The sequence below is a fragment of the Eptesicus fuscus genome, chromosome 6 (assembly GCF_027574615.1).
Source record: "Eptesicus fuscus isolate TK198812 chromosome 6, DD_ASM_mEF_20220401, whole genome shotgun sequence".
Lineage (NCBI taxonomy): Eukaryota > Metazoa > Chordata > Mammalia > Chiroptera > Vespertilionidae > Eptesicus > Eptesicus fuscus.
This window is the reverse complement of record NC_072478.1, coordinates 21,046,383-21,058,861: the sequence shown is the minus strand read 5'-3', so window position 1 is coordinate 21,058,861 and position 12,479 is coordinate 21,046,383. Positions and strand designations below refer to the sequence as shown.

Below are 12,479 nucleotides of genomic sequence, written 5' to 3'. Positions count from 1 at the left end.
TCTTGCCTTTCAGCTAGCCAGCAGTTCCATGGGCCAAATCTGAGTCCACCACCTAGCTTGGTCAAACCTCACCTGGGACATTGAGAAAATTGCTTGTCAAGAAGAATCTTGCCCCATCTGCTTGCCAGTAGCTTATCCACATCTGGTAGGCAGTAAGGGAGTCCAGCCCCAGTGCATCATGGTTCAGAGGACCGAAAGTATTTTCAGCTCTAGTCAATCAATGTCAGTCCCAGAGCCCCAAGGGCAAGCATCGCTTCCTAAGTTCTGTGATCAAGGACTTGGTGAGTTTCCTCCAGATCCCAGAACTGGGAGACCATCACTCCAACTCATCATCAGCTGTGAACTGAATGTGTGTGACCCCAAAATATCACATGTTAAAATCCAATCCCCAATTTGATGGCATTCAGAGTTGGGCCTTTGGGAGGTGATTAGGTCATGAGGGTAGAGTCCTCCTGAATGTGATTAATGCTCTTATAAAAGAAACTCCAGAGAATTCCCTTGTCCATTCTACGGCAAGAAGGTAGCATCGCCCTAACCGGTTTGGCTCAGTGGATAGAGCGTCGGCCTGGGGACTGAAAGGTCCCAGGTTTGATTCCGGTCAAGAGCATGTACCTTGGTTGCGGGCACATCCACAGTAGGAGGTGTGCAGGAGGCAGCTGATCGATGTTTCTCTCTCATCGATGTTTCTAACTCTCTATCCCTCTCCCTTCCGCTCTGTAAAAAATCAATAAAATATATTATTAAAAAAAGAAAGAAGAAGAAGGTGGCATCTATGAACCAGGAAATAGGCCTTCCTACACCAAACACTGAATCTCCCTGCACCTTGATCTTGGGCTTCCAAGCTTGCAGCATTTTGAAAAATAAATTTCTGTTGTTTATAAGCCATCCAGTCTGTGGTATTCTGTTATAGTAGTCTGAACACACTCAGACTCCATCCAATTGATCAAGCCCCTGAGTCCTCACCCTAGAAATTGTCTGTCTTACACCCCAGGGAACTTGCTACATCCAAGCTGCTGGTTCGCCTTGGGTGCATCCAAATCAGTTCCTAGAGAGGCAGGAAGGGCAGGAACTTCTCATCTCCAAGAGTCAAGGGGCGCTCAGATGTGGACCCCCACCCAGTCTCATCCCTGGGGTTCAACAGGAGCATTTCCGCTCACAAATCCAATACGTAGCTTTGTTGCAGGAGAGGTCATTCCAGCTGCCATGTTTGTTCATGCTGACACAGTCCTCATTATTCATGTTGTTAGGTTCCTCTGGTTCCCAGAAGCTGGAGAGAAGAAAAAGTGGGTGTGGGAGGGGTGAATAGGTGGAGCACAGGGTATTTTTCAGGACAGTGGCAATACTAGTCTACATGACATTGAGATTATGCATTTGTCAAAACCCATACAACACTTGAAGTGAACCCAAACGTAAAGTATGGATTTTAGTTAATAATAATGTGTCCATATTGGTTCATCAGTTTCAACAAAAGTACAACTCTAATGCAAGATGTTAATAATAGTAGAAGCTGTGCGTGGGAGAGTATATAGAGAGAGAGAAAAATTGGGCTAAACAGCCCAATTTTTCTATAAATTCAAAAATAATTAAGTTTTTCTCAATGGTTAGAGTGTCAGCCCTCAGACCAAAGGGTCCCGGGTTCAATTCACAGGCAAGGGCACATACGTCTGTTGAAGCTTCCCCAGCCCCAGTAAGGGCATGTGTGGGAGACAATCAATTGATGTGTCTCTCTCACTTCAATGTTTCTCTCTCTCTCTCCCCCTCCTCCCTCCTTTCCACTCTCTCTCTAGAAATAAATGGGAGGGGGGGGAAATATCCTCGGTGAGCATTTTTTTATATATATTTTATTGATTTTTTACCGAGAGGAAGGGAGAAGGATAGAGAGTTAGAAACATCATTGAGAGAGAAACATTGATCAGCTGCCTCCTGCCCACCTCCTACTGGGGATGTGCCCACAACCAAGGTACATGCCCTTGACAGGAATCAAACCTGGGACCCTTCAGTCCGCAGGCCAACGCTCTATCCACTAAGCCAAACTGGTCAGGGCTTTAAAAGAAAAAATAATTAAATCTATTGGTTTTTTAAAATATATTCGGGAGAAAGGCCTTCGTGGTGCAAGGCTCTTTATTCTATCTGAATCACTTCTTCAGCCTCTCAGAATTACCTGAAGATGCTGCATCATCCCCTTCGCCCCAACTTGCCTGTCCTAGCTCAGCCCCACCTCCCTGTTCACCAGGCCAATCTCTTCCCTCTTGAATCTGTTCCCTGCATCTGGTCAGTATCTGCCTCCTTTTCCAAAGAACACTGCCTTTCCACCCTAATTCTCCCAACCTCCCAGGTATTGTAATGTCTTAGGTCACAGCAGATCTTTATTTGGTGATTCAGGTGCACATGACTTATTAAAGGACACCCAGGAGAGAGGGAGTGAGAGAAGCAGGATGGGGTAGGTGGTAGAAGTGAGCAAGGATGTGAATTCAGCTGAATCTAGCCTCGCCTTATCCCACAGGGAGCTCTGGAGAGTGAATAGCATCACAGAGTTACCCCAAGTTGAGACAAGGTGTCCAGCCTTCTCTTAGCCAGTCATTGGCTGTGGACTGACTCCAGTCGGAATAGGTGAGCAGGCTTCCATTCAGCTGAGGACAACTATCTGGAGAAAGCATAACTGTGACCGTGTAGCTACCAATGCCCCCTGATGGCATACAGGGATCTGAGCTGGGCACCCACATTGCCATGTCATGCCATGCCATCTCTATTTAGAGAGCTGTGCCTCCTTCCAAGAATCTTTAATAAAAAATGAGACCCCCAGCCCAGCCGGCGTAGCTCAGTGATTGAGCGTCGACCATGCACCAAGAGGTCAGGGTACAAGCCCACGCTTCAGGCTCAGTCCCCAGTAGGGGGCATGCAGGAGGCAGCCGATTGATGTTTCTATCTCCCTCTCCCTTCCTCTCTCTCTCAAAATCAATAAAAACTTATTTTAAAAAATGAAATCCCCAGGAAAAACACTAATATATATATAATATATAAAGAGCTCCTAGAAATCAATAGGAAAATGACCAAAATCCCAACATTAAAAAAACACACAAAAGATATAAATAGATCATTCACAGAAATGTTAATACTTATGGCTATTAAACATATGTGTTGTGTCATTATAAGAGAAATGCAAACTAATACTACATTGGGATTCCATATTTCATCTGTAATCAAACCAACAAAATTTCAAAAGTTTGATGAACATGTGGGTCAAAAACACTATAGTCAAACTGCTGAGAGAATAAATTGGTATAATCGGTATGGGGAACAATTTGTTAATATTTATTTAAAATACAAATACATACACTCCTTTAGAAAGTAAAGTCTAGTGGCTAAGAGTATGGGCTTTGGAGCCAGGTTGGTTGGCACTGCCACCTGCCCGCTGTCTAACCTTGGGCAGGTTGCTTAACCTTTCTGTGCCTCAGTTTCCTCATCTCTAAAATGAAGATGATAATACGACTTTCCTTACAAAGATTAAATAAATGGGTTAGTATCTGTAGAGTGTAAAAAGAATGAGATCCTGCTAATCCTCTTCCTCTTGTCCTATAGCCACTCCATCTTTCTTCCCCCCGCCCCCGCCACCCCCCAACCATCAGCCTGGGGACTGGATATATTTGAGCAGTTGTGTTAAAAGGTGGAGATTATTGCAATGGAGGAAAATTAAAGAGGTACAAGGACCAGAACCCCTATCACAATAAAAGCACCCTTTGCCTCTCCTGTCTAGTCCAGCCTGGGATTCTAGAGAATCTGCTGGCTTGGACTGAACAAGGGCCCACAACGAGCAGAGAGCCCAAGAACTCTAGATACTTGCCTCAAAGTGACAGGCGACCCATCCAGCCACTTCCAGTCCCCTTCGTGTTCCCTGTCGCTCAGCCCCAGCCAGTGCACCCGTGGAGAGCGGTGAGCCTTGACCACAAAGTTCTGCGAGTACAAACTCCATTCAGCCATCAATTCTTCTACACAACCCTCAGGATAAGGGTCTTCCCTCCCTCCTTTAGGGCTTTTAAATGCCACCCCCAAAGTCCCTCCCACACCCTGTGGCATCCAGAGCAAGATCAACAGCTTCCTCCTCCTTGAGCATGCGGGGTGGGAATAAGTATGCTACTTTCTCACACGACCAGTGAACTGCTCTGAGTCTGTTTCCTCATCTGTAAAATGGAATAATAGTAACTACTGCCTCCGAGGGTTGTGGGAATTAAATGTGTTAATAGCATAAAGTGCTCAAAACCGTGTCTGACACACAGTCAGTACTGTGACATCTTCGCATTTAGTATTGTAACATACTAGAGGCTCGGTGCACAAAATTCGTGCAAGAATAGGCCTTCCTTCTCCCGGCTGCTGGCACCAGCTTCCCTCTGTCACCCGGGACCCAGACTCCCCTCGCAGCCCCGGCTTTCGTCCGGAAGGTGGTCCGGAAGAATGTCTAATTAGCATATTATGCTTTTATTATTATAGATAAGGGCCACTTTAATAATAACCGATGTCTTGGCTTCCCTGGTGCTTTCACCCCACCCTGCAGTCCTGATCTGCATTCGGGCAGAAAAGGAACTCATTGCTTCAGAAAAAGAACGCGAGGGGGGAGGAAAGGAGAGGAATGGGGCTTCCTGCCTTCTTGTATTTCAAAAGCCCAAGCCTTTGGGAGAAAAGAAAGGACTTGGGCCAAAGACAAAAGATTAGGAAGAAAATATCATGATCAAAAACAACTCCTCTCACCCTAGCCAGTTTGGCTCTGTGGATAGAGCGTTGGCCCATGGACTGAAGGGTCCTGGGTTCGATTCCGGTCTAGGGCATGTACCTTGGTTGCAGGCTCAATTAGGGTACATGCTTGAGGCAACCGATCATTGTTCACATAGATGTTTCTCTCTCTCTCTCTCTCTCTCTCTCTCTCTCTCTCTCTCTCTCTCTCTCAAAATCAATGGAAAAATATCCTCAGGTGATGATTAAAAAAAAAAAAAAACACCTCCTCTCATGGCAAACTGATCTATAATGAGAGAAAACAGATCACCAGATCAGTGGTTGCCTGGTGGGAGCGGGGAGATGAGTGGGAAAGGACCATGAGGAAACTCACTGAGGCAGTGAAAATGTTCTAAGTCCTGACTGGGTGGACAGGCACATGGGTGTATGCATATGTCAAAACAGAAAGTACATTTAGGATCTGTGTGTTTTGCTATAGGCAAACCATACTCACTCACCCAATCTTATTACAGTACTAAGGTTCCCTAAAAGTTGGAGAGGAGAGAATACAAAAGGAAAAATAGTTGTAAATACATAGATATGATGGGTGCCAGAGAGAGGGGCTCTACATTCATCCCCAGTGAGTCTGCAGGGATGGCCAAAACTTGGGTTTGGAGACTCTAAAAAGTGGAGGGCACCTGGACCCTTGTCCCTAGGTAAAGCCCCAGAGAGGTGTCAGGAAACCAGAAAGACAAAAGTGTTGCTTGGCCTATCAAAATAGAACAGTGCCGCCCTGGCCAGTCTGGCTCAGTTGGTTGAGCATCGTCCCAAGCACAGAGAGGTCACTTGTTTGATTGCTGGTCAGGGCACAAGCCCAGATTGTGGGCTTGATTCCCAAGAGGGGCCGTGCAGGAGGCAGCAAGCAGTGTTTCTCTCTCTCCCTCTCTCTCTTACTCTTTCTCTAAAAATCAATTTTAAAATCTTTTTTAAAATAAAATAAGATGTTGACCTTCACCATGGATTTCTCTTTTGGCATCAGTTTTGTTTGGGATACCATCTGGAGAATAGGACGTGTTGTTGCCTAAGGTTAGGAAACTGAGACCTTCGAGAATAAGTAAACACAGCCAGGATTTGAACTCAGGCAGAGCGTACCCTCTTAACCCCTGCATGATATCATGTCAGAAAAGCTTGCTATTAAAAGTTTCAAAAGGGGGACATATGCGATACGTTCAACAATAAGGATTCTTTTTAATACATAAATAAAAGTTTCGGTGGCTCAAAAGCAATTCCAATTTCTTCCCATCCAGGCCAGGGAAGGAGGTGTAAGTCTGGGAGAGGAGCAGGCTGGCCCTGCTGATTCCCGGGGGCTTGCAGGGGCAGCTCACCTGCTCATCGATGCTACTGATGATGACCAAGTGGGAGTAATTCTCTTGGCAGAACTTTCGGGCTTCATCCCATGGCTTGGTGTTTGGGGAGAAGTAGTAACACTTGCCCTCGAAAGGGAGCCAGCCCTCAGGGCAGGTGACCCTGGCACAGCCTGGAAACAGGATAGACTGCAATGAGAATCCTTCCCATGGATTGGTGCAATACACCGGCTCTGCCATGCCCCCATCTCAGGACAGTTCCCCAAGCCCCACTCACCTAATAAGCCCCGAAGTTCCATCAGAGACTGGTTGGTGTCACCTCTTACTCGGTCAATGTCCTTCTTCAGGCCAGCAAGCCCGGACATGCCCGTCACTGTCAGCAGGGAGGGACTGGAAGGTTAGAGACTCAAACCCCCATCTACCCACTCACCCACCACTGACTGCAGACACGGCAGAGAGCACACAAGCTGTGCTCCCCACTGCACCCACATTCTTGTCGGTGGTAGTACAATTCAAAACCAACATGCTCAGTGCCTAGGAGGAGTCCTAGAGTGGCTCAGAGGAGGGGTTAATTCTCTGGAGTTTGGGGAAGATGGGGATGGTGGGTTTCCTGGAAAAGGTGAGTTTTGAAGGAAGACACTAATTCAGTGAAGGGGTGGGCACAGCAGGCACCTTGGAAGCAAAGACAGAGAGGCAAGTATGTCGGGGAAAGCAGGTGCAGTAGAACTCAAGGGAACCTCAAAGGAGCTTGAGCTCAAAGTAGGATGAGGGCCAATGTCCTGTCTGTTGAATGTCAGTCAAGGATTTCATATTGGATTCTGGGCAGTAAGAAGCCATTGATGGTTCTTGAGGGGTAGAGTGGCTTGCTCTGAGGTTTGGGGTGAGGGAGTGTGGAATGCAGCAATTTGAAGACTTCAGCAATCATGAAGACCATGCCAGCCCAGAAAATTCTTCTACAACTAGTGTGTGTATTTCCACTGCTCCCACACAAACTTGCCCTCTTCCAACACTCTCCAGGGTCATCAGTAGATGGTCCTTTAGTTAGACAAGCCAGAAATATAAGATATGTAGATATAGAAAGATAAAGAGATAGAGATAGGGATAAAGATATATGACACATGTTATCCTTGACACCCTTCCCTCTCTCTCATTATCATTCCAAATCAATCCATCCCCAGATCTGGTGAATTTTATCTCCGAAATCTTTCTACTTCACACAGTTCTCTCCATCCCCACAGCCACAACCCTCATCCAAGTTATTATCAACTCTCACCTTCCAAATACACCATCCTCCTCCCTTGTATTTAAATAGTGTTGCCTCCTACCACAGTCTTTGCACATGCCTAAGACTCTCAACCCCTCACCTGGTTAATTCCCTCTCTTCCTTCACACAGCGCCAATACCATTCCCTAGGGAAACCCTGTATGATCCTCCCAAAGATAAGGTCAAGACCCCTTGTTAGACTTTTTCATAGAATCAACTTCCTCTTCCTTTAGACTATTCATCAAAGTTTGAAATTTTATACTCATGTAGGTGATAATTTGGTAAATGGCTGTTTATGCCTGTACTATACAACAGAAACAAAATGTGAGCCACATGGGTAATTTTAAATTTTCTAGGAGCCACGTTTTTAAAGTCAAAAGAAACAGATAAAATTACTTTGAATGCTACTCTTATTTATCCCAACCTATCCAAAATATTATCATTTCAATGTGTAATCAATATTAAAGATTATTATTATTAAGATATTTTACTTTTTTGTAACAAGGCTTTGAAATCAGTGTGCATTGTAGACTTACAGCACATCTCAGTTCAGAATGAGCACATTTCAAGTGCTCAGCAGCCACAGTGACTCATGACCACCATATTGGTCAGTAGAAGTATAAATACACACACACACACACACACACACACACACTCCACAGGGACAGGAACTATGTCTAATGAGTTCACCATCCTACCCACCCAACCCCTACCCTGGTACCTGGGGAAGTCCGTGGCAAAGATGGGGCTGGGGATTGGTCGTGGAGCTGGGTTTGAGGATCATGTTGATGTTCAATATGCATGGCATGAAGGGATGATTGAAAACACTCACCATTTGCTTGCCACGCCATCTGCTGAAAGGTTAACATCTTCAGTTCTTCCACCACCGCCTGGTCTATAAGAAGAAGTCCAGCTTGAGCCCAAGTTGCCCTGTACCCCATCCCCAATCTCTCCACATGCCCCATCCTCACCCTACTCACACTTAATCAGGGTTACAGCCAGACCAGTGCAGCCCAGGAACAGTGACACCACCACCAGAAGACACAGGAAAACCAGCCACCTCTCCTCCTGGTAGCACCCAGGACCCCCAGATTTCTGACTGACCCAGGGCACTGGAGTTGCTGAGGGTGAGAATGAGGACAGAGAGTCCAATACTGGTGCTTGAGAGTGTGGGGAAAGGATCCTTGAACCTTTTTCAAAAAGCAAGGGGACAGAGATCTATGGTTATGACTATATCACCAGATGGGGCCAGCAAGAGAGTGTTAGGGAGAACAAACCCTGAAGAAACCCAGAGCATTTATGGAACACTTATTGTGTGCCAAGCATCCTGTTGCAGCCTTATTATCTTACTGGATCCTCACCCATATGACAGATATATTATTCTCATTTTGCACATAGTAGACTGAGAGGTCATGCATGACTTGGACCCCGCTCTGCCCTTAACCCCTATGATGTATTGTCTTCTGCTCTCTAGCAGCACCTTCCCAAGCTGCTCTCCATTCAGGGAAGCCTGTGGACACTTGCATCTGGAGCAGAGAATGTTTCCTGTACCTTATATGCAAGCAGGAGCTGGACCCCAAAGAGTACCCAGCAGACACCCTGAGCCCCTGGGGATCTAGTATAGACTCAGGGAGAAGTATCTTTTGAGAGGAAATATTTCTGTGCCCTATAGTCTCACTCCAGAACTATAGGTCTGACTCAAATACTTTGGCCACTGTGAGAGGAAAAATAGGAGAACATATGGAAAACTGACTTACTGGCTTGGGATGGCTGGAGTGGAGGAAGCTCGAGAGAAATTCCTGGGGAAAGGGGGAAGAGAGTTTTATTCAGAAGTTGCTGATTCTGTCTTCCAAGATCAATAAGCCTTTACCCCCTGTGATTTGCTTTCTGGTCAGAATTGGAGGACTGGAGGAAGGACTTCCACATGTCCCCTCTCAGACTTCTTGAAGGGCATTCCCATGGCTCACCCAGTTGAGATGTGCTGGTGACAGGGGTGAGGTCCAGGCCTGGAGGGGATCAGAAAGATAATAATCACATAGAGCAGATCGTCAGCCAGGTGAACACAAAGGTGCAGCCCTAGATTCTCACCTGTGGTTGTCAGGGGCTTGCTGGAAAGTGGGTGAGTTTCTGCTTTTATTCCTGAGGAGGAAGGAGAGGTTGCTCAAGACCAGAGCAGTGTAAAGCCAGCACTGGGTCTCCCGTACCCCGAGCCCAGCTCACCTGCCTTTGGAGGCCTTGGTGGAACCACTGAACCTGAAAAAGAGAAGCTCAGAGTTAGAGTTGACCTGTGGATAAAAATGAGATCACAGAAAAAGTGGTGAAAACAAGATTGAGATTGTAATGGATGGGATTGGGCTTGAGAATAAAATTGGGGTTAGAGATAGGAACAGGATTAAGATCAATGACCAACCATCCTGGATTACCCAGGATTTTCCAAGTTTTAAAACTGAAAGTCCGCCCCAACCGGTTTGGCTCAGTGATAAAGCGTCAACCTGCGGACTCAAGGGTCCCAGGTTCGATTCCAGTAAAGGGCATGTACCTTGGTTGCGGGCACATACTCAGTAGGAAGTGTGCAGGAGGCAGCTGATGGATGTTTCTCTCTCATCGATGTTACTAACTCTCTATCCCTCTCCCTTCCTCTCTGTAAAAAATCAATAAAATATATTTTTTAAAAAAAACTGAAAGTCCCACATCCCAGGAAATCTTTCATCCCTGGGCAAACTGGGACAGTTGGTCACCCTAAGTTAAAGACACAGTTAAGTTTAGGGGTGGGGATGAAGTTAAGGTTAGGGTTGGCATGAGGATTTGGATTGAGATGAGGATTGGGTTGAAGATGGGTCAGGGATACTGATGGGCATTGGAGTAGGGCTGTGATTCAGGAAATGGTTGAGATGAAGAATGGGGTCGTAGTTGTGTTGGAGGATGGGGAAGAAGTTGAACTGAGATGAACATGGGTTTGGAAAAAGGGAAGAAGTTGAGGTTGGGTTGTAGTTGTGTTGGAGCATGGTGATGGCATTGTATTTAGAAATGGAGATGGAGATGGAGATATAGCTGCACTTGGAGATGGGGAGGGGGCTAAATTGGGGGAAAGGATGACCCTGAAGACTGGGTTTGAGAATCATGTTAGGACCAGGTTGGAGTTGAAGATAAGCAGTCAAACAGCAAAGTCAAGTCTGGCTGGTGTGACTCAGTTGGTTGGGCATTGTCCTGTGCACCAAAAGTTTGCTGGTTTGATTCCTGGTCAGGGCATGTGCCCAGGTTATGGGCTCGATCCCTGGTGGGGGCATACAGGAGGCAGCCAGTTGATGTTTCCCTCTCACATTGATGTTTCTCTCTCCCTCTCCTTTCTGCTCTCCTAAAGATCAATAAAAAATATTTTTAAAAATATTCTATCAATGGCAAATATGTTAAAAACAAAACAGCAGAGTTCAGTTTACCTCCCACCTCACCCCGAGCCCCACAGAGCCCTGAGGCCTCTCAAGTTGGCCCCAGTCTGGACACAGAAGTGGAGAATATGGAGCCTCATCCCACATGGAATTACTCCTGTCCAAGGACACCAAGGCAGCACAGTCAGCCCTCAGGGGCCCTGGTGGGAGCTGACTCAGGGAAACTTCCAAAACCTCCACTTTTATACCCACTTATCAGACTCTTATTTTTTTTAATATATTTTATTGATTTTTTACAGAGAGGAAGAGAGAGGGATAGAGAGTTAGAAACATCAATGAGAGAGGACCATCGATCAGCTGCCTCTTGCACACCCCCTACTGGGGATGTGCCCACAACCAAGGTACATGCCCTTGACCGGAATCGAACCTGGGACCCTTGAGTCCACAGGCCGACGCTCTATCCACTGAGCCAAACCGGTTTCGGCTATCAGACTCTTATTGATTCCCAAGCCAGGTGTGGACCACCCAAGTCTGAAGGCAAATCTGACCCTAGGTGTGAATGCTAGGAGGTTGGGGAGCCAACAGTCCACTCTCAGTTTCTCAAACACTGGCTTTCATATCTTGGGGTCTTTGCATCCACCAGTTCTCTTCTAGACTTCTCTTCGTAACAAACTCCTACTCATCCGTAAGTCCTACTCCAACATCCTCTCTTCTGACCCCCAATCTTCCTACCATTGCAGGCTGAGCCCTCCATTTCTCTCCTGATTTCCCCAATCTCTGGTTTATCCCCGTTCATATCTGCTAACCTGAGATTGTTCCCAGAACTGATTTCCCCACCAGCCTGAGATATCATCAAGGGCAGTGCAGAGGCATGAGTACTCCCACCATCAGAGTGCCCGGCATGGGCCGAATACACAGGAAGCTGACCATGTGTCTACAAAGCCCAGCTAGTGTCCCCTGGATACCTAGCTCCCCGTCCAGCCCACACATCTCTTCACCTAGCTTCTGATAAATCCTCTTACCTGGCTTGGGAGGAAGGTCCTTGTAGGATGGCGCCATGTTCTCATAGTCATCAGCATCATCATCGTCATCCTCTCTGGTCCCTTCCAGAGGAAAGGTAAGTGAGCACCCAGCCAATTTCCACCTCTGTCCCTCAGGCCCAAGTTTTCAGCCCCAGTATGGAATGGCTGTAACCTGGGTCCTGACCACCCCTGGCCTCCAACCCAAGTCTGATCAGGGCTGTACCTGGAAGGTCCCGGCACCCAGAGTTAGGATACAGGATATGCATGGCTATAGCTAACACAAGAGACTGAGAAGGTGCATCCAGAGCCTTCAAGCTCTGCCCCCTGTCCTTCCTTCTCAGGTTTCTCAGTTCCCTTTTTTAAGAGAAGTACATGCAAATCCATCTTGAGGGGAACTACCCCAGACCACACACACATACACACACCTTTCTCCCCAGTATCAATTCATGCATAGAAGTGACAGAAACAACAGCCCTCTCACTTGAGTTCCTTCAGAGTGCCAAGTCCTGGGTGGAAAAGATCGACAAGCTCCTTCCTCCATGGAACTTTCCATCAAGACAGGAGAGACAATAAACCAGTAAAGAAATATAGAAATAAATGCTATAGTTTTTATTTTATTTCCCATTGTGACTAAACATTTTTTTAATAAAACATAGTAATGCGATAGGATGGGGGCTAATGTAGAGAGGTATCAGGGAAGGTCTCCTGGAGGTTGTAACATCTGTAACAAGATGTGAAAG

General features: G+C 46.5%; 1 protein-coding gene across 1 annotated transcript; it reads right to left on the bottom strand.

Moving 5' to 3' along the window:
• Nucleotides 1-874: 874 nt before the first annotated feature.
• On the bottom strand, nt 875-12,005 carry CLEC17A (C-type lectin domain containing 17A). The gene is made up of 12 exons (XM_008157895.3): nt 11,963-12,005; nt 11,740-11,820; nt 9,552-9,584; nt 9,420-9,470; nt 9,299-9,337; nt 9,089-9,130; nt 8,312-8,521; nt 8,164-8,226; nt 6,346-6,441; nt 6,090-6,241; nt 3,842-3,951; nt 875-1,267 (listed from the first exon to the last, which is right to left on the bottom strand). The coding sequence occupies exons 1-12, from the start codon at nt 12,003-12,005 to the stop codon at nt 1,135-1,137; spliced, it is 1,053 nt and encodes a 350-aa protein (XP_008156117.1). The 3' UTR covers nt 875-1,134.
• Nucleotides 12,006-12,479: the final 474 nt, after the last annotated feature.